This window comes from Sus scrofa, chromosome 12 (assembly GCF_000003025.6).
Source record: "Sus scrofa isolate TJ Tabasco breed Duroc chromosome 12, Sscrofa11.1, whole genome shotgun sequence".
Classification (NCBI taxonomy): Eukaryota; Metazoa; Chordata; class Mammalia; order Artiodactyla; family Suidae; genus Sus; species Sus scrofa.
In genome coordinates, this window is record NC_010454.4 from 39,972,624 (window position 1) to 39,999,145 (window position 26,522).

The window sequence follows — 26,522 nt, forward strand, 5'->3', positions numbered from 1 at the left end:
CCCCAGAGAACAAAGCAGGCTGTTCATACCACATTTTTAGACAAAGAAACAATTGTGAAGATTTAACGAAGCGGGTGGTGCTTGGGGTAGCAGAGTCATGAAGAACAAACAGAGTTTGTTTATCCTTCTTAGCCTTGAATTCCTTGTCTGGTGATAAGGATGCTTTCTATCCTTCTAGTATAGGGCCATTTTTTTTTTTTTTTTTTTTTTTTTTTTTTTGCTTTCTGCTTTTTTTTTTTTTTTAAGGGCCCAAAGGTTCAGCACACGGAAATTCCCAGGCTAAGGGTCTCATCAGAGCTGCAGCTACCAGCCTGCGCCACAGCCACCACAATGCCAGATCCGAGCCTTGTCTTTAACCTACGCTGCAGCTTGCAGCAATGCCAGATTCTTGATTCACTGAACGAGACCAGGGTTCGAGCTTGCATCCTCATGGATACTAGTTGGGTTCCCAAACCGCTGAGCCACAAAAAACCCCAGGAGATATTTTCACTTGGGAGATTTACTTCTTACTTTCAGGAGGAAAGAGGGGATTCAGACGGTTGGGTTTTTTTCTTTTTTTAAATATCAATTTTCCTTATCGCTTCTCGGACTTTTGGCTAAGATCAAGTGTAAATATCAATTTTCCTCCCACCAGCTGTTTCTTGAGTACTTTTTTTTTTTTTTTTTTTTTTTTTTGTCTTTTGTTGTTGTTGTTGCTATTTCTTGGGCCGCTCCCTCGGCATTATTGTTGTTGTTGTTGTTGTTGCCATTTCTTGGGCCACTCCCGCGGCATATGGAGGTTCCCAGGCTAGGGGTTGAATCGGAGCTGTAGCCACCAGCCTACGCCAGAGCCATAGCAACACGGGATCCGAGCCGCGTCTGCGACCTACACCACAGCTCACGGCAACGCCGGATTGTTAACCCACTGAGCAAGGGCAGGAACCGAACCCGCAACCTCATGGTTCCTAGTCGGATTCGTTAACCACTGCGCCACGACGGGAACTCCTTCTTGAGTACTTTTAATACAAAACAATCCACATGCCATTGTGGCATATCTTGGGGCAGCTTGCTCTCAAACAAGGGCCGCAAACACAGGGGTACTATGAAATGCTGGCACCACATTAAATCTGCTGTGAATGGTGGCTATTAAGACACTCCCTGGACCCTGCTGAGTTTTTCTCATTGGACATTTAAGCGTAATTTTTTTAAAAAATCTATGTTTTGGGGTAATTTGTAGGTTGTATTGCTTTTCTGCAGCCAGGTCATTACCTGCCCTGTTTGGCCACTTGTAGGCAATGTCATGAAGTGATAATGCTGTCCATGTTGGAACCAGATTTGGTACAAACTGGATTTATGTGGCAGTCTGTAATACCAGTAATTTCTAGGACAATCCACTATGAATAGTGAGCCAAGAGAGTGTGACAGTGAGAGACAGGAAATACGGCAGTTCAGTAGTCCCTGAACCTGGTAGACCAGAGAATCAACTGGGGAACCTTGAAAATATAGATTCATTGTTTGATTCTGCACCTCTAGGGAGGAGCCCTAGCATTTTCATTTTTTTTTTCCCCTTTTTAAAACTTTTATTTTAGGGAGTTCCTGTAGTGGCTCAGTGGTTAATGAACCCAACTAGCACCCATGAAGACGTGGGTTCGATCCCTGGCCTTGCTTAGTGGGTTAATGATCCAGCATTGCTGTGACTGTGGCATAGGCTGGCAGCTGCTGCTCTGATTTGACCCTTAGCCTAGGAACTTCCATATGCTACAGGTACATCCCTAAAAAAAGACAAAAAAAAAAATATTTTTAAATTTTTATATGATTTTATTTTTATATTATTTTATTTGTATTTTAAAAACAATTTTAGAATCTACATTTTTAAAAAGTGTGCTGAAAGGTTCTGATGAGCAGCCAATACAGAGAACTAATTGCTGGGTTGTAGTGTCAATCCTAATGGTTGAATTTTTTTTCTTTCCTTTTTCACTGTCTTGAATAAACACATTGCCAGCCACCTCCCTGCAATGAGGCTCTTTTGTTTTGGAGATTGTGGTTGATTTTATATCTGACCATCCGGGTCACCATTTTTTCTGCGTTTTAGTTTTTCTTTCTTTCTCTCAGGCCTTAGTTTCCCGCCCTTATGATGCAATTTCAGCAAGAACGAGCCCGCCAAACCCTCAGCCTGCATCCTCCACCCTACTAAAAGCAGAACTCCAAGATTGCGTGCTTTCTTTTTCGCTCTACCTGCAACCTCGCTGTGTGGCCCCAGGTCTGCTGTGTATTTTCCAGGACCTGTAAGTAATAAACCTTTTTTTTTTTTCTCTTTTTCAAAGTTTCCTGGTGGTTGTTGCTGAAAGGCATCTTGAAATCATTATAAGATCCATAGGGCAGGTCCAACTACGATGGTTATTGATAACTGAGACCTGCAGAAAACAGGACATCATAAACTCAATTCCCTCTAGGGCACGACACTTTTTCTCAACATTAAAAATGATGGCTAAACTTTTGCAATCTGTAAGAATGGCTACCCCAAAGAAACCGAAAAAAAAAAAAAAAAAGCTCAAGGGGACTGTGGCTTGTGTGGGCTGTGGAGGGAAGTTACAGATAAAGGTGGTAAGTAGAAGAAACTTAATCAAAACAGTACTCGCAGCATTGGCAGTCAAATCAATAACAAGAAATCCAGCAGCAGTTTCAATGAGATTCAACTCCAACTCAGGTTTATAGAGGCTACTGGAAAAATTAAGTGAGAACGTTAGTGAGCTGCGCTGCTTAATTTCTTATTTGGCTCCAGCACTGGTTTCTTTTCCTTATTGCATTAAAGATGTCTCTAGTAATACAGGCATGTTGTAGAAAATAGCAATTCCTCCCTCTCTCTCTATCTTCCTTTCTAATTCTACTCCTCAGGGTGTAATCGTTAAGAACAGTTTGGTGTGTATCCAAACAGGTTTTTTGGGTTGTTCTCCAAGAAGTTTAAAGTTTCCAGCCAGAACTAACTCGGTTTTCACCAGCTTATGAAAAGGACAAATTTTTATTTATAAACAAGAAACAGTCATCTTCCCCCCACCCCCCATCTCTAGGTTGGAAAGTTAGACATTAAAAGGCAAGTGCCTTCTGATTAGTTTTCTGAGAAATCGAAACCACAAAGACAGGGGCACAGCGGAGAAAGTGAAACTAAAAAGAGTGGGGATTTCTTTTTCAAGACAATCCATATGTGGCATGCCTCCTGTGCTTGCTTTTGTTAAGCTGAAGGCATCCAAACAGTTCAGGACTCAGGAGTTTTCTCTTCGGCCACCTGACCCTAAGGAATCTTCTAATTCTCAAGATAGGTATAGACCAGATGGAGATACCCAAGCCAATGCCTGTTCAGAAGGAAGAAGGGGCTGAAAAAAAGACCACAGAACTCTAAGTTCAAAATCCACCCTGTGTTGGCGTTCCAGTCATGGCTCAGGGGAAACAAATCTGACTAGCATCCATGAGGATGCAGGTACAACCCCTGGCCTCACTCAGTGGGTTAAGAATCCAGCGTTGCTGTGAACTGTGGCGTAGGTCGCAGAGGAGGTTCGGTTCTGGCATTGCTGTGGTTGTGGCATAGACCAGTGGCTACAGCTCAGATTTGACCCTTATCCTGGGAACCTCCATATGCCACAGGTTCGGCCTTTAAAAAAAAAAAAAAAAAAAATTTACCCTGTGGCTACAGACCCTTCCAGATACATCTACTTTAGGCAAGAGAGGCTGAGGTGGACGTGCTATGCCCACATTTTTCCTAAGTGAAATAGACTTAAATTCTCCAGTGCAGAGAACTGGCTCTTAGATGGAATTCACCTTCTAGCTTGGCCAGGGCTGCCGGAGGCAGGATTCCAGTGAGACAACCTGATCAAGTCTGAGACAGAGGTGTAGGGGGTTGTAGGGTGGACTGATCAACAAACTATCAGATGGGACAAGGAGGAGCTAGAGCCTTGGCGGGAAGTGGTGACTATTAGGATTCTTTTTCAGGTACCCAATTGGTTGATCTTGACAATGGTTTTCTTGCTTTTAATAATGTAAACACTTTCTTTTTCAGGAGTAACTTAGATATTGAGGGGGAAGCTCTGACCTCGTTGCATTTTCAGGGTTATTTTTTACAAGTGTGCCAAAAATACATTTAGAACTATGTCTAGCTACTTATGATGGAGCATGATAATGTGAGAAAAAAGAATGTATACATATATGTGTAACTGGGTCACCATGCTGTACAGTAGAAAAAAAAAAAGGTATTGGGGAAATAACAATTGATTACAAAAAAAAAAAAAAAACTGCTAAAAAAACCCCAAAAGCTGTGCATTCAAGTCCCTCCCCAAAAATAAATATAGATTTCTCAAAAAAAAATACATTTAGTTATATGATTTACCAACATTAATTAAAAGCACTGGGAAGTAACTTGCCTAACAAGGTGCTTCTTCTAATCCTTTGGAGATGGGGCAAAAATGAATATAGAATTATGAATAATTCAGCAAGTGGATGGTTGAAAAATATTTGCCACTCTATAATAAGAAAACAATCACCTGCAATAACAGATATTTATTTTATTAGACACGGGCAACAGCCACAGATATTTGGTACACAAAAGTTCCTGGGCCAGGAATCAAACCTGGGCCACAGCTGTGACCATGGCAGATCCTTAACTGCTAGGCGATCAGGGAACTCCTCATTTGGACTATTGAAATCTCATCCCCAAAGATCTTTTCCACCACTACTCTAGCCTCTTCCAATTCATTCTCCGTGCTGCAACCAGAAAAAAGTTTGTAAAAACAAAAACAAAAAACTGTGCATATGATGCCATGTGTTCCTGCTTAAAATGCTCCAATGGCTTTCCGTTACTTTTGGGATAAAGTACAAATCCTTAAAGGGCCACGCCAGACAATGGGCAGTCTGACCCTCATCACCTTTCCAGCCTCACTTCCTGCTTCTCTGTCCTTCCATCTCTGTGCCTCAGTCAGTCAGTCCTTTGAACTTGACATACTTTTTCCTACTTCTCTCTGCAAAGTTTTTTTCCACCGTTCTTCACCTAATTAAATCTTTATCTCACATTCTTCAGATCTTAACTCAAAATAGTACTTTTTCTGGAACACCTACTCTGAAGCCATCCTGCTTCCAACTGCCAGAAAAGGACACTTTCCATTCTAAGCATCCCTGACATTCTGAACTTTTATCTGTAGTGGTCATTTATTTAACAGTGAGCTTCTCTAAAGAGTGACCTCCTTGAGAGCAGGAACCACATTTGTTTTGTTCATCACTGACCACTCTGAATTTAGCACAGTGCTTGGAGAAATGGATGTCCATTTAATATTTTTAAGTAAATGCAGTATTATTTACTATTATCAAGAATTGGATGGGAGGAGTTCCTGTTGTGGTTCAGTGGTTAGCGAATCCAACTAGGTACCATGAGGTTGCGGGTTTGAGCCCTGGCCTCGCTCAGTGGGTTAAGGATCTGGCATTGCCATGAGCTGTGGTGTAGGTCGCAGACGAGGCTTGGATCTGGCGAACCTCCATATGCCACAGGTGCGGCCCTAGAAAAGACAGAAAAAAAAGAATTGGATGGGAAAAGAATCTGAGAAAGAAGGAATGTGTGTAAAACTGAATCACAGTGCTGAACACCTGAAATTATTACAACATTGTAAGTCAACTAGACTTCAATAAAGCTTTTTTTTTTTTTTTTTTTTTGGTCTTTTTAGGGCCGCATCCAAAACATATGGAAGTTCCCATGCTAGGGGTCAAATCAGAGCTGCAACTGCTGGCCTACACAGTCACAGCAACACCAGATCCAAGCTGCACCCACAACCTACACCACAGCTCATGGCAGTGCTGGATTCCCAACCCACTGAGCGAAGCCAGGAATCGAACTCAAGTCCTCACGGATACTAGTCAGGTTCATAACCGCTGAGCCACAATGGGAACTCAATAAAACTTTTAAAAAATGAAAAAAAAAAAAGAAAATATTAGGAGTTCCCATTGTGGCTCGGCAAGTTAAGGACCTGGCTAGTATCCATGAGGACTCAGATTCAATCCCTTTTTAGGGCCACACCCTGAGTATATGGAGGTTCCCAGATTAGGGGTCAAATCTAAACTGTAGCTGCCGGCGGACACCATAGCCACAGCAATGTCAGATCCAAGCCAAGTCTGCAAGCTACACCACAGTTCACAGCAACATCAGATCCTTAACCCATTGAGAAAGGCCAGGAATCAAACCTGTGTCCTCATGGATGCTAGTCAGATTCATTTCCACTGAGTCATGATGGGAACTCCTTATTATTTGTAGATTTTTTAATGCTATTATTTTTGTGTTTTTTGTATGATTTTTTTTCATTATAGCTGGTTTACAGTGTTCTCTCAATTTTCTACTACACAACATGGTGACCCAGTTACACATACCTGTATATATTCTTTTTTCTCACATTATCATGCTCCATCATAAGTGACCAGACATAGTTCCCAGTGCTACACAGCAGATTCTCATTGCTGATCCATTCCAAAGGCAATAGTCTGCATCTGTTAACCCCAAGCATCCCATCCATCCCACTCCCTCCCCCTCCACCTCAGCAACCACAAGTCTGTTCTCCAAGTCCATGATTTTCTTTTCTGTGGAAAGGTTCATTTGTGCCTTATATTAGATTCCAGATATAAGTGATATCATATGGTACCTGTCTTTCTCTTTCTGACTTACTTCACTCAGTATGAGTCTCTAGTTCCATCCATGTTGCTGCAAATGGCATTATTTTGTTCTTTTTTATGGCTGAGTAGTATTCCACTGTGTGTGTGTGTGTGTGTGTGTGTGTGTGTGTGTGTGTGTGTGTGTGTGTGTGTAGCAACTCCTGCTTTCCTGTCTTGTCCATTGGCGTGAAGTATTTTTTCCCATCCCCTCACTTTCAATCTATATCTCTCCTTTGCCCTAGGGTGAGTTTCCTGTAGACAGCAGATTGAAGGTTTTTATTCTTGATCCAATCTGCTACTCTATGTCTTTTGATTGGAACATTCAGTGCATTGATATTTAAGGTGATTATTGAAAGATATGTATTTATTGCCATTTTATTTTATTTTTTATTTTGATGAATCCCCCTATATTTTATTTGAACTATTTTTGGATAGTGAGCTATATTCTCAACAACTTGCACATGTTCAATTTTATCTCATTTTTTTGCCACTTTAAACCTTGTTTTCCAGTTGATTCTTTGTTTCTCTGTTCTTCCTTTTTTTTTTTTTTTTTGGTTGGATGGTTTCCATTTTTTTTATGCTTGAGTACTTTTCTTTTCAGTTCTTGTGAATGTAATGTTCGATTTTGATTTGTAGTTGCCCTGTTTTTTAAGTATGTTAACCCCTTCCTATATCTGCTTGCTTTAGCCTGATAGTCATATAGGCTCAAACACATCATTAAATAAAAAAGAATCTATATTTTCTTTCTTTCTTTTTTTTTTTTTTTTGTTGTCATTTTAGTGCTGCACCCATGGCAGAATCTATGTTTTCTTACTTTCCTCCCCCACATTGTATGACTTTGATGTCTTTTTTTTTTTTTTTTTTAACATCTTCATGTTTAGATCTGTATGCTGGCTTATTTAAGTGATTGCTTTCCAGTTGTGGGTTCCTCCAACTTAAATCTTTTTTTTTTTTTTTAACTTAGAGAAGCCCTGTCAGTATTTCTTTTAGAACGGGTTTAGTATTGCTGTACTCTTTTAGCTTTTGTTTGTTGGAGAAATTCTTTATTTCCCTTCTATTTTAAATGATATTCTTGCTGAATAGAGTATTCTAGGTTGCAATTTTTTTCCTTTCAGCACTTTATTGTCTTTTGGTCTTTTCTAGGGCCGCACCCGAGGCTTATGGAGGTTTCCAGGCTAGGGGTCTAATCTGAGCTCTAGCCACAGGCCTACACCAGAGCCACAACAATGCAGGTTAACCACTGTGCCACAACATGGAGGCACAACGTGGCACTTCAAAGATATCTTGCCACTCCCTTCTGGCCTGTAGTGTTTCTGTAGAGAAATCAGCTGATAGCCTTATGGGGTTTCCCTTATAATTAATGCTTTGCCTTTCTCTTGCTGCCCTTAGAATCCTCTCTTTATCTTTAACTTTTGCCATTTTTATTACACTATGTTTTGGTGTGGGCCTGTTTGGGTTCAACTTATTTGGGGCCCCCTGTGCTTCCTGTATCTTGATATCAGTATCCTTTAGATTTGGAAAGCTTTCAACCATAATTTCTTCAAAGATATTTTCAATCCCCTTAGCTTTTTCTTCTCCTTCTGGAATTCCTATTATGTATAGATTGGCCCACTTTATATTATCCCATAGGTCTCTTATATTGCTTTCATGTTTTTTCATTTGGTTTTCTGTCTGCTGTCCTGATTGGGTGATTTCCATTATTCTGTCTTCCATGTCACTAATTTGTTCCTCTGCGTTATTCATTCTGCTCAATATTGACTTTAGCTCAGCTTGCATCTCTGCAAATTAATTTCCTAGTTTTTCTTGGCTCCTCCTTATATTTTCTAGTCCCTTTCTAAAGGAATCTGCATTACTGTTCATATCCTCTCTTAATTTCTTCAGTATTTTCACTACCTCCTTTTTTTTAATTTTTTTTTTTCCTTTTTGAGGGTCACACCTGTGGCATATGGAGGTTCTCAGGCTAGGGGTCTAATCAGAGCTATTGTTGCCAGCCTACGCCACAGCCACAGCAATGCCAGATCCTTAACCCACTGAGCGAGGCCAGGGATTGAACCCACAACCTCATGGTTCCTAGTCGGATTCATTTCCCCTGAGCCCAGATGTTTGAATATTTGCTGTCTCTTTCTTTGGTGTGAGAAGGCTGTTATCCCCCTTGCATAGAACTGCAGGTGGTGCCTGTTCAGGGACCCCTAGTGGTAGCGGGTCATGACCACCTCTGGAGTCGGTAATAACTATGGTGGTTTGCCCCTGCCATCTGTAAGCCTTGCATGAAGCAACCCATCTCACTTAGCCCACATAGGAGGTGCTACACAGGTTGCTCCTAGTTGCAGGATCCTGGGAAGTGACAGAGATCAGGCATGCGGGTATTGCCTGGAGCATTTGGCAGTGGCAGTTGCAGGGCAGGTATGTTCCCAGAGGTGCAAAAGCACCAACAGGTGGTGTTCGGTCACAGTGCCCTCCTCTGTGGTGCCCTTGAGGTGAATGGGGCTGCAAGTGGTGTCTGTTCATGGGCCGCTGGTGGTGGGGAGCCACTGCCACCTCTGGAGCCAGAGATAACTGCGGTGATTTGTCCCCATGCCTCCTGTAGACCATGCAAGAGGCACCTTGTCCTGCTTAGCCCCACAGGAGGTGCTGCACAAACTGCTCCTAGTTGTAGGTTCCTGGGAAGGGACAGTGAGCAAGTGTCTGAGCACTGCCCACAGTGTTTGTCATGGCAGCAGCAGGGCGGGTGCGCTCCCAGGGGAGCGAGAATGACAACAGGAGGTGTTGTTCCGTCACAATGTCCTTCTCTGTGGTGCCCTCTAATGTGGTGGGGCTGCAAGTGACATTTGTTCAGGTATCCCTGGTGGCGGTGGGCCATGCCCATCTCTGGAGTCAGAGATAACTGTAGCGGTTTGCCCCCCACCACCTGCAGACCACGCAAGAAGCACCCTGTCCCACTTAGCCCATGCAGGAGGTGCTGAACCAGCTCCTTCTAGTTGTAGGGTCTTGGGAAAGGACAGTGACCAAGTGTCTGGGCGACACCCAGAGCGTTTGGCAGTGGCAGCTGCAAGGCGGGTGTGTTCCCAGGGGAGTGAGAGCAACAGCGTATGGTGCGTGGTTGCAGTGCCCTCTTTTTTTCTTTTTTGCCAACCCCTGAGGTGACTGGGGTCGCACGTGGAACCCACTCACAGGCCCCCAGTGATGGCAAGCCACGCCTCCCTCTGGCCTCTGAGACAATTGCCACGGTCTGTCCTTGCCACTTGCAAGATTGTGCAAGAGGCACCATGTCACACTTAGCCCGCTGATGCCCTTAGCCCACACAAGAAGTGCCTGGCCACCGGTAGGCTGCACAAGAAGCGCCCAGTCTCCCCTAAACCAGCAAGAGGAGGCTCCTGGACGTGGGCATGCGCAGGAAGTTTCCTATGGCGGCCGCCCCTCCTCCTCTCCCCTCCCCAACAATGGTGCCTCGCCTCTCCTGCGGGTGTGGACTTTCTCAGGGTTCCCTTGGCCGTGGCATTCCCCTCCTCAGCCCGTGACTCCCCCGCCCATGGCGCACTGCTCCTTAGCCCCTCAGGCTGTCCCCACACAGCCAGCCCCAGTCCTCTCCCGGGGACTGACCTCTCTCCCCGGGACTGACCTCCGGAGCCCGAGCGGCTCAGGCTGTGGTGTCCGGCCGGTGGTGCAGATGATCTGTGTGGCTCTCACTCTGCTTTGCTGCGCTTTTCTTGGCGACTTGAAGGTCCCTCCGACTAGGCTGATCTTTCCGTCAGTTAGGTGGCTTCCCAGGATGTGGGTTCCTTTTCTGCTTCAGGGCTCCCTCTCAGGAATGCTAGTCGCATTGATTCCTTTTCTCTCTCCCGCTCTCTTTTTTATTTTGTTCTACCCGGTCATGTCAAGAGTTTCTTGCTCTTTTTGGAGGTTTAAGTCCTTCTGCCAGCATTCCGTTGATGTTCGGTGTGCGTCTTTTTTACACGTAGATGTGGGTTTTTGATGTGTTTGTGGGAGAGGGTGAGCGTGACCTCTTACTCCTCCGCCATCTTGCCCCCCCCCCATGCTAGATATTCTAACTGGTGTGACGTGGTACCTCATTATCATTTTCATTTGCATTTCTCTGATAATTAGTGATGCTGAGCATCTTTCCATATGCCTCCTGGCCAGCTCTATGTCTTCTTTGGAGAAATGTCTCTTTAGGTCTTCTGCCCATTTTTCCTTTTTTTTTTTTTTTTTTTTGCTTTTTAGAGCCACATTCACGTCATATGGAGGTTCCCAGGCTAGGGGGCGAATCTGAGCTACAGCTGCTGGCCTATACCACAGCCACAGCAACGCCAGATCTGAGCCGCGTCTGTGACCTACACCACAGCTCACAGCAACACCAGATCCTTAACCCACTGAGCGAGTCCAGGGATTGAACCCACAACCTCATGGTTCCTAGTGGGATTCGTTTCCGCTGCACCACAACAGGCACTCCCTTCCGCCTGTTTTTTGATTGGGTTGTTTGTTTTTTTGTTGTCGAGTTGGATGAGCAGTTTGTATGTTTTGAAGATTAAGCCCTTATCCTTTACAAATATTTTTCCCATTCTGTTGGTTGTTTTTTTATTTCGATTGCTTTGGGAGACTGACCTAAGAAAACATTGGTTCGATTTATATCAGAAAATATTTTGCTTATCTTCTCTTCTAGGAGTTTTATGGTGTCATGTCTAATGTTTAAGTCTTTAAGCCATTTTGAGTTTATTTTTGTGCATGGTGTGAGGATGTGTTCTAACTATTGATTTACACCTGATTGTCCAGCTTTCCCAGCACCATTTGCTGAGGACACTATCTTTTCCCCATTTTATATTCTTGTCTCCTCTGTCAAAGATTAATTGACTATAGATGCCTGGGTTTATTTCTGGGCTTTCTATTCCATTCCATTGATCTTTACTTCTATTTTTGCATGAATACCACACTGTTTTGATTTTTGGATTTTTTTGGCTGTACCCATAGCATGTGGAAGTTCCTGGACCAGGGATCAAACCCACGCCACAGTAGTGAGAATGCAAAGTCCCCAACTGCCAGACCACCGGGGAACTCCCAATACCACTCTGTTTGATTACTGTAGCTTTGCAGTGTTGTCTGAAATCTGGGAGAGTTATGCCTCCTGCTTCGTTTTTTTCCCCTCAGGATTACTTTAACAGTTCTGGGTCTTTTATGGCTCCATATAAATTTTTGGATTATTTGTTCTAGTTTTGTGAAAAATGCCATGTGTAATTTGATAGGAATCACAGCATTAAATCTGTAGATTGCTTTGAGCTGTATTGCCATTTTAAAAATATTAATTCTTCCAATCCAAGAGCATGGGATATCTTTCCATTTCTTTGCATCTCTTTAATTTTCTTTATTAATGTTTTATAGTTCTTAGCATATAAATCTTTTACCTCCTTGGTCAGATTTTTTTTCCCAGGTATTTTTTTTTGGGGGGGGGAATTTTAAAAGGTTTTTTTCTTTTTTTACATTCCCTTTCTGATATTTCATTATTAGTATAAAGAAATGCAACCAATTTCTGAATATTAATCTTGTATCCTGTTGCTTTGCTGAATTCTTTTATTAGATCTAGTAGTTTCTGATTTTTGTTTTTGGGGTGTTTTGGCCATTCCCACAGCATGTGGAAGTTCCCAGGCTGGGTTTGAATCCACACCACCAGCTGCAACCCAAACCACAGCTATAACAAAGCTAGATCCTTAACCCACCGCACCACCAGGGAACTCCAGATCTAGTAGCTTTTGTGTGGGGTCCATAGTGTTTTCTATATATAGTACCTGCACAGTGAAAATTTTACCTCTCCCCTTCCAATTTGGATATTTTTTATTTCTTTTTTTGCCTGATGGCTGTGGCCAGGACTTCCACTTCTGTGTTGACTAGAAGTGGTAATAGTAAGCATCCTCCTTTTCCAATTTTCTTTCTTTTTTTTTTTTTTCTTTTTATGGCCGTACCTGCTGCAAATGGAAGTTCCCAGGCCAGGGGGTGGAATCTGACCTGCATCTGTGACCTGTGCTGCAGCAACACCAGATCCTTCACCCACTGATCGAGGCCGGGGATCAACCCAAGTCCTCACAGAGACAACATCAGATCCTTAATACACTGAGCCACAATGGGGACTCCCTTTTCTAACTTTCAAATCTCCTCTTTTACAAATATCTCTCCTCATCTCCCATCCCCTGTCACTCTTAAGGTCTGGCCGGACTGAGCATCTCTCTACCATTCCAGTTCCTTTTGCTGATTTCAGGCCTTCCTCTACATACTGTTCATTCTCATTGTAATGCAATGACTCCTCCTAACCTCAGATCCCTTCCCTTGGCTAATTCAGACCTTTTTTTTTTTTATTAAAAACTTTTTTTCTTTATTGGCCACCCCAAGGCATATGGAGGTCCCAAGCCAGGGATCAGATCCAAGCCTCAGTAAGCTGCAGCTTCGGCAACATGGGATCCTTAACCCTCTGTTCCAGACCAGTGATCAAACGTGTATCCCAGTGCTCCCAAGATGCCTCTGGTCCTATTGCACCACAGTGGGAATTCTGGCTAATTCAGATCTTAGCTTAAATGCCCTCTCCCCCAAGAAGCCTTCCCTATTCATATTAAGTCAACTGTTGCAGTTTGGTGCTCCCCTCAGGCTGTGTATCACACATTAGTGCAATTACTTTTGGTGGGGGCTGCACCTGCGGCATATGGAAGTTTCCAGGCTAGGGGGCATCAAATCAGAGCTGCAGCTGCCAGCAATGTGGGATCTGAGTCTCCTCTGCGACCTACTCCACAGCTCACGGCAACGCCAGATCCCTGAACCACTGAGCAAGGCCAGGGATCGAACCTGCATACTCATGGATACTAGTCAGATTCATTTCCGCTGTGCTACAACGGGAGCTCCTCGATTGCTGTATTTGACCATGTTTCCTTCTAGACCATAAGCTCTGCGGGTCAGAGCTATGCTCATTTTTGATTTACTCATTAATCTCCAGCCCCCAGCACTTACAAGAACTCAAGTATTTTGAAATAAATTAATACATGCATTTTGTGTACTAACAATCTACTTGCTCAACATGAGATACATGTTTTAATGTTTTCAGTTGCAGAATGAGCATGGAGAAACCTGATTCATCTTTCATGCTAGAGTCATCCTACCCAGACTTGGTCATCAATATAGGAAAAGTAACTCTTGGTGAAGGAAACAGAAAAAAGCTGCAGAAATTTCAGAGAGAGGAAGAGAAGGCGAAAGTTGTAAAAGCTGCATGTGCTTTATTAAACTCAGGAGGTGGAGTGATTCAGCTGGAGATGGCAAACAACGACAAGCATCCCGTGGAGATGGGACTGGATTTAGAAGAGTCTTTGAGAACACTTACTCAGTCTTTAAATTTGGAGGCTTTCTTCAAGACTAAGCAAGAAGGGAAATGTTATTACATTTTTGTTAAGTCTTGGAGCAGTGACCTCTTCACCGAAGACAGTTCCTTTAAGCCCCGAATTTGCAGCCTGAGTTCCTCATTATACATTAGATCTGGCACTTCTGTGCTTCTCATGAATTCAAGAGACGCGTTCCATTTCCTGAACACCAGAAAAATGAATGCAAAAAATGTCGGGCAAGAACCTTCTAGTAAACTCATCAAAGTTATACATCAAGACCTCCATTCTCCTTATGAATTTTTCCAAAAAGACCATCTTGAATATGGTGAAATCGTGCCTTTTCCTGAGTCTCAATCCATAGAGTTTAAGCAGTTCTCTACAAAACGCATTCAAGAATATGTGAAAAGCATAATTCCAGAGTACATCTCTGCATTTGCAAACACTGAAGAAGGAGGCAGTCTTTTTATTGGAGTGGATGATAAGAGTAAGAAAGTTCTGGGATGTGCTAAAGAAAAAGTTGACTGTGACTCTTTGAAAAAGACAATAGAAAACGCAATATACAAATTACCTTGTGTCCATTTTTGCCAATCTCAATGCCAGATAGATTTCACAGTCAAGATCTTGAATGTGTTAGCCAAGGGAGAGCTATATGGCTATGCTTGTGTGATCGAAGTAAAGCCATTCTGTGGTGCAATATTCTCAGAAGCTCCCAGGTCTTGGATGGTGAAGGACAAGCTCATCTGCCCCCTGGCAACTCAGGATTGGGTAAACATGATGCTGGACACAGATCCAGGTAAGATAGAAAAAACTCCCTCTCTGTCCTTTCTACCTCTTTGGGGCTTTTTTGTTTGTTTGTTTTGTTTTGTTTGTCTTTTCATGGACACTCCTGTGGCATATGGAAGTTCCCAGGCTAGGGGTCGAATCGAAGCTGCACCTGCCAGCCTATGCCACAGCCACAGCAATACCAGATTCAGTCCACATCCACCTATGCCAAAGCTTGCAGCATCACCCACTGAGCAAGGCCAGGGATCAAACCAACATCCTCATGGATACCAGCTGGGTTCTTAATTCATGGAACCACAATGGGAACTCCTTTTCTACCTCTTGGGAACCTCCATATTAAACAGGTTTCCTCTCTTTCCTATGACTTCAAATTTCTCACACCCACTAAAATGTGTTTTCTGTATTTTAAGTATCTTACTTCCCATACATGCATAAATTTTGTTGGGTGATGATAAGCCCAAATCTAGTGTCTTAGAATAGGCCATTTCTTTTCAGATGAAGAAAATTGTTTGGGGGAGTTCCCAATCATGGCACAGTGGTTAACGAATCCGACTAGGAACCATGAGGTTGCAGGTTTGGTCCCTGCCCTTGCTCAGTGGGTTAATGATCTGGTGTTGCCGTGAGCTGTGGTGTAGGTTGCAGACGCGGCTCGGATCCCGCGTTGCTGTGGCTCTGGTGTAGGCCGGTGGCTACAGCTCCGATTAGACCCCTAGCCTGGGAACCTCCATATGCCATGGGAAGTGGCCCTAGAAAAGGCAAAAAGACAAAAAAAAAAAAATGGAAATTGTTTGGGGATGATTGCCATACAGTAGAGTATTGGAAGTGGCTCTTTAGAACCATTTACTAAATTTTTAGGAAGTTTGTGAGCCACTTGTTGGATAGCCATTATTAGACATTAAGTTATAGGAGTTCCCGTCATGGCTCAGTTAACGAATCTGACTGGTATCCCTGAGGACTCAGGTTCGATCTCCGGCCTACCTCAGTGGGTTAAGGATCTGGCATTGCCATGAGCTGCCATGTAGGTCACAGATGTAGCTTGGATCTGGTGTGGAAGTGACTGCAGCATAGATGGGCAGCTGCAGCTCTGATTTGACCCCTAGCCTGGAAACTTCCATATGCTGCAGGCGTGGCCCAAAAAAGACCAAAAAAAAAAAAAAAATGCTATCCAGATACAGAGAGTGAAGATGTATATGGAATGGGAAACACATTCAAACTTCCAAAGAATGTCTCTTTTGTGATGGATTTTAGCAACTTTCATATGCAATAACGGGATTTGTCTATGCAGGGTGAATAGGGTATTAGCTTGCCCTTGTGTCTCAAGTCACATCACCTAAACAGTCATATAATACACCTACTCATAAAGTCTTTTTCAGTGAAGAGATGAACTAGCATGTCAGAATAACATGAATCTCCTCTCTTTGTTAAGATCTTTCACGGTTGTGCGAAGACTTTGAATCTCAGCTGAGTCTGTCTACTGGACCTCCTCTTAGCAGACCCGTGTACTCCAAGAAAGACCTGGAGCATAAGAAGGATCTCCAGCAACGCTTATTTCCAGGTAGTAACTGGTTTGCCTACTTGACACCAGCCAGTTTCTCTGTTAGGGAAAGGGGAGATAAACTGCTAGGTTTTGTTTTTTAAAATCCTGAACGTATGGTCTGTAAAACCTGTGTGTACAAGATGATAAAGCTACAAGCACATGGTGAGACATGGTTTGGAAACGAACCCTCACTGACCTCATTGGCTGAGGCAGTACCACGTATAGAATCCAGGAACACTATTGCCTATAAAGACCTTTTGGGGAGTTCCCATAGTGGCACAGTGGAAACAAATCCGACTCGGAACCATAAGGTTGTGGGTTCAATCCCTGGCCTCGCTAGTGGGTCAAGGATCCGGTGTTGCTGTGAGCTGTGGTGTAGGTCACAGGTGTAGCTCAGATCTGGCATTGCTGTGGCTGTGGTATAGGCTGGCAGCAGTAGCTCCGATTTGACCCCTAGCCTGGGAACTTTCATTAGCCGTGCCTTCGGCCCTTAAAAAAAAAAAAGACCTTTTGATCTTGTAGTTCTTAAATCAGACTGACCATCAGTATTTCTGGTTGCTTTAAAAAGTACAGGAAGTTTGGGGTGAGTAGATGCAAACTATTGCTTTTGGAGTGGATAAGCAATGAGATCCTGCTGTACAGCACAGGGAACTATATTTAATTACTTGCGATGGAACATGCTGGAAGATAATGTGAAAAAAAGGATATATGTGAAAGTATAACTGGGTCACTTTGCTGTACAGCAGAAATTGACAAAGTTGTAAATCAACTATAATAAAAAGGTTAAAAATAAATAAATAAATAAATCTTTAAAATTCAAAGTATAGGAGTTCCCTGGTGGCTCAGCATGTTAAGGATCTGGTGTCACTGCTGTAGCTTGAATCATAGATGTGGCATGAGTTTGGTCCCTGGCCTGGAGAACTTCTGCATGCTGTGGGTGTGGCCAAAAAATTTAAAAAGTACAGGTACCTGGTTCCCTATTCCAGACTTAACAAGTTAGACTATAGGAGACAACACCGTGTAATGTCCTTTTTTTTTAAGCTACTCACACGATTTTGATGTTCATCCATATTGGAAACCTTTAGTCTGGTTGAACTAGAGGCATATATGGCATGAGGAGCAAAAAAATGCCTCTCATCCCAGTGGGGGACTGAGATTCAGTTGCTTTGAGAATAGGAAGGGGAACAGGACGAACATTTCTCAAGCAGCTACAATGAGAGATGCTTTATGCTGTTTCGTTTATTCCTCACCATAAGAGATGTGCTATATTTTCAACGTGGATTTTTGTTTGTTTCACAGGTGAGGGAGCAGAGTCTTAAGGAATTTTCCAAGGTCATAAACATAATAAGCACACAGGCTTAGTGGAAGTGTGCCAGACTTCTCAAGGCTTCTTTTGTGTGTGTGTATGTGTGTGTGTGTGTGTGTACCTTTAGACATGTTGAGTCTGAGATTCTAATATTTTTTAATTTATTTTTTTATTACTCAATGAATTTATTATTACATTTGTAGTTGTACAATGATCATCCCAATCCAGTTTTATAGGATCAAGGCTTCTTCTCCTTTACTGTGATAGAACAATATTGGCAAAAGAATATATACAAAAATATGTAATGTGTCATACTTGATAAGATTAATCATCATTAAGTATAAGTATAGAAATTTTGATTAATTACAATTAATCGTAAAAGCAAATGTGATTTTTGTCCCTAAATTTGTAATTCTTTCCACATCTAGTGTCACCAGGACGTCTGAAATATACTCCTGAATCCCTCTGGAAGGAGCTGTCCTCACAGAATGAAGGTTTCGAGGAATTAATCAATAAGGAAACACTTCCATTCTCCCAGGGAATTTTAATTTTTTCTAGAAGCTGGGCTGTGGACCTGAGCTTGGAAGAGAAGCAAGGTGTCATCTGCGATGCTCTGCTGGTCACGCAGAACAGCCCCCCCATTATCTACACCATTCTCAGGGAGCAGGATGCAGGCGAGCAGTCCTACTCCATTCGCATCGCCTTTACTCTGAAACAGAAGCTGGTGAACCTGGGGGGTTACACAGGGTATCTGTGTGTCATGACCAAGGTTCTCCACCTGCGTCCTGAGAGTAACGCAGAGTCCTCGGAAGACTCAGGCTCTCAGATTGATTACCCCAGGTCCTATTACCTTGCAAACATCCAGCAAATGGAAGCTTTGCTGCAGTCCCTCGTGATCGTCTTGCTTAGCTTCAGGTCTTTCTTAAGTGACCAGCTTGGCTGTGAGGTTTTACATCTCCTCACAGCCCAGCAGTATCAGATCTTCTCAAACAACCTCCGCAATTACAGAGAGTTATTTATCCATGGCTTACCCGGCTCAGGGAAGACAGTCTTGGCCATGAAGATCATGGAGAAGATAAGCAATGAGTTTCACTGTGAGGCAGGTGAAATCCTCTACATCTGTGAGAACCAGCCTCTGAGGAACTTTATCAGGTAAGCAGCTGGGTCTTATTGTCAACAAACGTGATCCAGTCTGAATTCACCCCACGCCCCCCGTCCCCAGCCCAAATCACCTTGTTCCTTGAGAATAAGATGCTAAAATCGGAGTTCCCGTCGTGGCGCAGTGGTTAACGAATCCGACTAGGAACCATGAGGTTGCGGGTTCGGTCCCTGCCCTTGCTCAGTGGGTTAACGATCCGGCGTTGCTGTGAGCTGTGGTTGCTGTGAGCTGTGGTGTAGGTTGCAGATGCAGCTCAGATCCCACGTTGCTGTGGTGCTAGCGGCTACCAGCTCCGATTCGACCCCTAGCCTGGGAACCTCCATATGCCGCGGCAGCGGCCCAAGAAATAGCAACAACAACAACAAAAAATGATGCTAAAATCATCTGTGGCAGTGATACCATGTTCGTAGAGGTATAATAAAGTAACTTTCCTCCTTGGTGGACTTAGAGAAAACCTGAGCATGTCTTTTTAACTTCTTTACAGTAGCAAAAAGATCTGCCACGCAGTGACCCGGAAAACCTTCATGAAAACTGACTTTGAAAAGATTCAACACATCATCATTGATGAAGCTCAGAATTTCCGCACAGAAGATGGGGACTGGTATGAGAAGGCGAAAACCATCACTCACAGAGACAAGGATTGCCCAGGAATTCTCTGGATCTTTCTAGACTACTTTCAGACCAACCACATTGAGTCCAGTGGCCTCCCTCCTCTCTCAGCCCAGTATCCAAGGGAAAGGCTCACCAGAGTGGTCCGCAATGCAGATCAAATCGCCAAGTACCTAAAGACAGTGTTGCAGGAGGTCAGAAAAAATCCTCCACCTAACATCCCCCAAGGGTCCCTGCAGATGGTTCTTGAAGCTGAATGGGATCAGAGAGTTCGGGGAACCTTAAAACTTAAGGAAAACTTGACTTTCAATCAAATAGTAACCTATGTGGCCGACACGTGCAAACTTCTCTTCGAAAAGGGCTATTCTCCCAGGAATGTTGCTGTGCTCTTCAGCACCGTGAAAGATGTGGAATGTTACAAGCAGGAGCTCTTGAGAGCGATGAGGAAGAAAATACGGGTAGTGCAGTTCACCGATGCCAATGATGTGTTGGGTGATTGCATTGTGGTGGACAGCGTCCGGAGATTCTCAGGCCTGGAAAGGAACATCGTGTTTGGGATCCACCCGAAGACAGTGGACTCGGCTATCTTACACACTATTCTCGTCTGTCTGGTATCCAGAGCAAATCAACAGCTGCATATTCTGCGGCGTCGGGTTGTTTAGGAAGAATTCCAAGCCAAATCGAGATGAGGCGATTGCTTTGGAAATGTCCATAGATGATCCTCTGTTTGGTATATTGGGAGCAACTTCTCATTTCAGTTCACAGGGCAGCTAGAGATGTGGGCAGAGCTGACCCGCAGAGTTTGGAACCTCTCCTTTCAGGGTTTCATCCCCTAGTTCCTTCCAGCTGTTACTGTCCCAAATTCTGTCGCCAATTCTTCCAGCCAGAATGATAGAGCTTTTCTTTTTTTTTTTTTTTTCTTTTTTTAAATGATTTTTTTTTCCCATCATAGCTGATTTACAGTGTTCTGTCAATTTTCTACTGCACAGCAAGGCGACTCAGTCACAGATACATATACACATTCTTTTTCTCACATGATCAATGCTCCATCATAAGTGACTAGGTTTTCTTTTTGTAGCTTTTGGCTGTGCTCCAAGGCTTGTGGGATCTCAGTTCTCGGACCAGGGATTAAACTCAGGCCGTGGCAATGAAAGTGCCAAATCCTAACCACTAGACCACCAGGGAACTCCCTGATAGTGGTTTTCTAAAGGAGTTTTAACCACCCTGCACAGCACAGGGTTAAAAACCATAAGACACAATATACTCATCCTGTGACCAGTCTTTCTTCTAAGTCTGGACCTCCGAAGTGACTTTGTGCAGTTTTTGGTTTTTAAAATTTTAAAGGGTGGTCTGGTAAGAACTACCTTGGCCATACCACAAGCAGCTCTTGTTTCCTGAATTCCTGATATTTCCCTTTACTGTATTGATGCAAGACTTGGGAGAGTCCCAAGATAATTCAGTCAGCCACTGGGTGGGTCTTATTTTGGCAGAACAGGGAGCACTGGTATGATTATTTAATCTCTGAAAATTGTAATCTCCAATTTTTTTTTTTTTTTGTCCTCAGAATAGCCCATATCAAGCTTAGATTGAATATGGCAGAAGTTCAGAAAAAACTCTCCATTTAACATCCCCCTTGGGTGCTTTCATTGGGATAGGAAGCATTAATTTTCACTTTACAGAGAAGTTATAGGCCAAAAGAAAACAAAAATAAAGCCATTTTCTCTGGCTTTCAGTGAGAGATAGCATTAGAGACCAAAATGGGGTTCTGGGAGTTCCCGTTGTGGCGCAGTGGAAATGAATCCGACTAGGAACCATGAGGTTGCGGGTTCAATCCCTGGCCTCGCTCAGTGGGTTAAGGATGTGGCATTGCCAAGAGCTGTGGTGTAGGTCACAGACACAGCTCGGATCTGGCATTGCCGTGGCTGTGGCGTAGGCCGGCAGCTATAGCCCCGATTCGACCCCTAGCTTGGAAACCTCCATATGCCGCGGGTGGGGCCCTAAAATGACGAAAAGAAAGAAAAATAAATATTTCATCATTAAATCTAGTAATTCAACTTTAAGAAACTTCTCTGTATATATACTGTATTTTTTTGGTCTTTTTGTCTATATTCTTGTATTGATTGATGGCATTTTAGCTCATTTACATACCTAGGACCAAGTAAAACCTTACGTTTTCACCTCAACCTTTATTTCCAAAGATCTAGATTCTTTTTTCACATACATGATTTCCTCCCCCCCCCCCAGGACTCCATTCCTACTACAGAAAAGAAGGAGGCAGCTCTACCCAAAGGAACAGGGACTATCAATCAGATAAAAGGAAGGGAAGTGATGGATACTGAGTATTCATACACTACAAAACAGGTGCTTCAGATCCATTATTTTATGTAATCCTCACACTGTAAAAGAAAATGTTTATTCACTTTCTAAAAATTGTATTTAAGCGTGAAACATAACATAGAGAAAAGTGCATGGATTGTACTCAATGAAAGTGAACACATTTAGACCAAAAATTCAAAGCTCTGTCTTTGTTTTTTTTTTTTTTTTTTGGCACATGGAGTTCCCAGGCCAGGGATCAGAGCCACAGTTGGAACTTAAGCCGCAGCTTCTCCCTGCAAGTAAACAGTATCCCGACTTTAAATACAGGAGGTTAGTTTGACTGGCTTTGAACCTATCCAAATGGACTCATTCACTATACAGCACATGGTGTTAGGTCCAGTTCCTTTCACTGAATATTATATAAGTTGTATGTAGCGCTAGTTTATTCACTTACCTTGGTTTATCATCTTCTATATGAGAACAGGATCATTTATCCTTTTTCTATGGATACTGGGAGTATTTCCACTTGAGAGCTGAGACTGGAAATGTTCTCTTTCATTATACACAAATTTTTGGTGCATGGAAGTATGTATTTCTGTTGACACTTTACCTAGGAGTTGCTGGCTATTTTAAGTGGATACTTCCTAACGCTTTCGGGGGATACTGCCAAATGTATTTTCTTAAGCAGTCGTAGTAATTTCCATTCCCCCCTGCACTGTGTAAGAATTCCAGTTATGCCACATTCTCACCAACACTTGGTTTTGTGGGGGGTTTTTTGCTCTTTTTTGCGGGGAGGGGTTGTTTTGCTTTTTGTCTTTTTAGGGCTGCACCCATGGCATATAGAAGTTCAAGGCTAGGGACTGAATTGGAGTTGCAGCTGCTGGCCTACACCCCAGCCACAGCAATGCCAGATCCGAGACGCCTGCTTGACCTATGATGCAGCTTTTAGCAACATCGGATCCCTAACCCACCAAGCAAGGCCAGGGATTGAATCTGCATCCTCACGGATACTAGTCGGGTTCTTAGCCCACTGAGCCACAATGGGAACTCCTTTGTCGGTGTTTTTAATAGTAGCCCTTCTAAGTCTATAGTGATGTCTCGTAATACTATTTTCCACCTTCCTGATGACTAGTGAGGTTGAACCTCTTTTCACTTATTGGCTTCTTTTATGACATGCCTGTTCAAGTAGTTTGGTCCAACTTTATTCTTCTTCTAGATAGTTATCACTGTTCTGCACTATTTGCACTTTCCTATACACTTTAAAAACAACGAATCAGCCTCTGTCCCCTCAAAGTTTCAAGGTTTGATTAGCCCTTCATAGAATCTGTATGTCAATGTGGGGAGAACTTATAAATTCAATGTAATGTCAAGTCATCCATTCCATGAACATGGTAATATCTCACTTTTGTGTAGGATTTCTTTTATTTCTCTCAATATTTTATAGTTTTCTATGTGGAATCCTTTAACATCTTTCACATGATTTATTTCTAGGTATCTGATGTGGTTTATGTTATTGTAAGTAGCATCATCTTTTACATTTTAATTTGCTAATTGTTAGAGGTAATAGAAACACGATTTTTATCAAGTGACTTTGTGTCTAAATTCACTTGTTATTTCTAAGAGTTAATCTGTAGATGTATACATATACAGTCCTGTTGTATAAATAATTGGAGAGTTTTATTTCTCGATTTTTTTTTTATACCATACCGGCAGCCTGCAGAAGTTCCTGGGCCAGTGATCAAACCCACACCACAGTTGGGACCCAAGACGTAGCAGTGACAATGCTGGATCCTTAATCCACTGAGCCATCAGGAACTCCTATGCCTTGATTTTCAATCTTTGTGTTTTTCATTTCCTTTTCTTGTCTTATCATACTAACTCGAACCTCCAGTACAAAGCCAAATAGAATCGGTAATAGAATGTATTGTTGTCTCATTCTTTATCTCAGGGGATCATTAATCATTTGGGCTCTAGCTTTTATGTAGACAATCTTTATCAAACTAAGGAATTCTCCTTATTTTAGTTTACTGAAAAAAAAAATTTTTTTGCCTTTTTAGCGCCGCACCTGGGGCATATGGAAGTTCCCAGGCTAGGGGCTGAATTGGAGCTGCAGCTGCCGGCCTACGCCATATCAGGGGATGAAAGAGAGATAAAGGCATTCACACAGAAAATAATATTGATGACAGCATTTGAGCCCTGGGTCTAACAATGCCAAAACTTTCCCTGCATTGACAAAATAGGTGAAGCAATGCTTTTTTTTTTTTTTTTTTTTTTGCTTAAAGTACTTTGCATTGGCTGCACCTGCAACATGCAGGAATTCCCAGGCCAGGGATTAAACCCAAGCAGCGATCCCTGGCCTCACTCAGTAGCTTAAGGATCGGGCGTTGTTGTGAACTGTGGTGTATGTCACAGACGCAAATCGGATCTGGCATTGCTGTGGCTGTAGCTCTGATTAGACTCCTAGCCTGGGAACCTCCATATGCCGGGGGTGTGGCCCTAAAAAGAAAAAAAAGAAAAAAGAAAACCCAGCACAGTTCCGCATCCAGAGGCACCAGCACTAGCTTTATAGTCACACACCTGTTAGGTTCTATCTTACCACACGATCCATTTTCCAAAACATAAACTTTTCAGCCCATTATCCTGGCCTTTGGAATGGGTACAGAAAGAATTATCCAATTTGTCTTCCTAATCACTGATGAAAATTACTCTAGGAATTTCTGGAGCATGACAGATATAAGGAGCAAGAGAGCTAATGAAACATCCAAACTTTCCTAGGGCAAAGGGGACAATTCACAACTCGGAGAACAATCAAGTCCTTCTTTGATATGGAGACTTCATTGTTGCTGCTATGATCCCTGGCTGAACTGACAGCCCAGGAGTTCTCAGCTCAGAACTCAACACAGTATAGGAGCGGCCCTCTGGGCCTCTAAGACACTGGTTTAATGAAGCCATAGTCCATGCATTTGATGAGACATTCCCGAGCTGTCTGAACCACGGCTGCCTTCTTCTCATCGGGCTCCTGTTTGCTCACCACGGTCAGGATCTCCAGCAGCTCACTCTCCACCAGCTTCTTGGCCAGCTCAGCATCAGCCGCCAGCAGGTTGTAGGCAATGACCAGGCCCCGGTGTTGGACAGACAGCCGATCATGTAAGCAAAGCCGCTGGAGGATCTCCAACCACTGGGTCGTCTGGAGGTGGGAAGGAAGATAGGGAAGGTTGGAAGAATCAGTGAGGGGGTGGTGGGGGGGAACACTGAGAATGGAGATTTGGGGCCAGATAAACAGAAGGCATTGGCCAGGCTCAGATTCTGAGCTCTGAAAGGACAAGCATACATCTGGTTTTCTGTGTGGGACCAAGCATATGCCTACTGAGCTCCTTGGGACCAGCTGGGTAACCCCCATCTCCTTCCCAGGGCCAAAGCAGGAGTTGGAGAACTAGAAGGAACTCCAAATAATCCAATCCCTTTCATTTTATAAGTGGAGGGACAGGTTCAGGGAGAAAAGAAGAACTTAGCTATGGTCACAGTAAATAGTAGAGAATAAATATCCACCCATCCATTTATTTATTTATTTTTTTAATGGGCTCAGCCTGGAATTTTGTGGTGGGTTTTTTTGTTTTGTTTTGTTTAGGGCAGCACCCCTGGCGTATGGAGGTTCCCAGGCTAGAAGTCCAGTCAGAGCTGTAGCCGCCAGCCTACACCACAGCCACAGCAACTCCGGATCCTAGCTGCATCTGCAACCTATACCACAGCTCATGGCAACACCAGATCCTTAACCTACTGAGCGAGACCAGGGATCGAACCCGAGTCCTCATGGATGCTAGGATCCATGTTTGTTAACCACTGATCCACAATGGAAACGCCTTTTTTTTTAATTTTTAAAATTTTTATTAGAGTACTGTTGATTTACAGTGATGTGTCAATTTCTCCTGCACAGCATGGTGACTCAGTCATTCATACACACACACACACACACACACACACACACACACACACATTCTTTTTCTCATACTACCTTCCATCATGTTCTCTCCCCGGAGAATGGATATAGTTCCCTGTGCTGTACTGTGTGTAGGACAGCTGTTTAATTTTTAAGCATCTTGAGACGCAGAGGGACAGGCCCACTGCATGTCTGAGTGGAACAAAGATGGAGGGTGCTCAGAAAGAAGGATTCTGACCCTGAGAGCATGTGCACTGCCTGTTTCTGCCATCCCAGGAGTCCTTAGAGACCTGCCCTAGACATGCACTCCACCAGCTCTGACTTCAATTTGAATTAACACTGGAATCTGGGAGTTCCCCTAGTGGCTCAGTGGAAACAAATCCAACTAGCAACCATGAGGCTGTGGGTTCTATCCCTGGCCCCGCTCGGTGGGTTAAGGATCCAGCGTTGCCATGAATTGTGGAGTAGGTCACACACGTGGCTCGGATCCCAAGCTGCTGTGGTTGTAATGTAGGCCAGCAGCTGCAACTCTAATTCAGCCTCTAGCCTGGGAACTTCCATATGCCAAAGGTGCGGCCCTAAAAAGCAGGAAAAAAAAAAAAAAAAAAAAAAAAAAAACCTGGAATCTGGACTGTATCTTCTCCTCCAATCCCAGTTGTGACACATCCCAATCACATGTGCTAGACCACTCTGATCACCCCAGGAGACAGAGATGGAGCTGAGAAGAGAACTAGGAGGCTTGCCACATTCAACAGACACACATGGGCAATAGAGTAGAACAGTTATCAGCATGGGTTTTGGAGTCAGAGGGCCTTAGTGCTCAGGTCTCAGCACAGCCACTTACCAACTCCATGGCCTTCACTAGATTA

General features: G+C 43.3%; 2 protein-coding genes across 3 annotated transcripts in view; one reads left to right on the forward strand and one right to left on the reverse strand.

Annotated features, from left to right (window-relative positions):
- On the forward strand, positions 1,896 to 23,634 carry SLFN11 (schlafen family member 11). Of its 2 annotated transcripts, none has more exons than XM_021067412.1 (5): positions 1,896 to 2,264; positions 13,736 to 14,799; positions 16,216 to 16,344; positions 18,061 to 18,784; positions 19,279 to 23,396. In XM_021067412.1, the coding sequence occupies exons 2-5, from the start codon at positions 13,743 to 13,745 to the stop codon at positions 20,060 to 20,062; spliced, it is 2,694 nt and encodes an 897-aa protein (XP_020923071.1). In that variant the 5' UTR covers positions 1,896 to 2,264; positions 13,736 to 13,742; the 3' UTR covers positions 20,063 to 23,396. The 2 variants fall into 2 exon arrangements, with proteins under 2 accessions (XP_020923071.1, XP_020923070.1); XM_021067411.1 differs by having other exon boundaries at positions 2,111 to 2,264; positions 19,276 to 23,634.
- UNC45B (unc-45 myosin chaperone B) overlaps positions 24,631 to 26,522 on the reverse strand; it is a 34,115-nt gene continuing 32,223 nt past the window's right edge. Inside the window, 1 exon segment of the mRNA NM_001113442.2 lies at positions 24,631 to 24,903. Coding sequence (NP_001106913.1) covers positions 24,643 to 24,903 — 261 coding nt within the window. The 3' untranslated portion in view covers positions 24,631 to 24,642.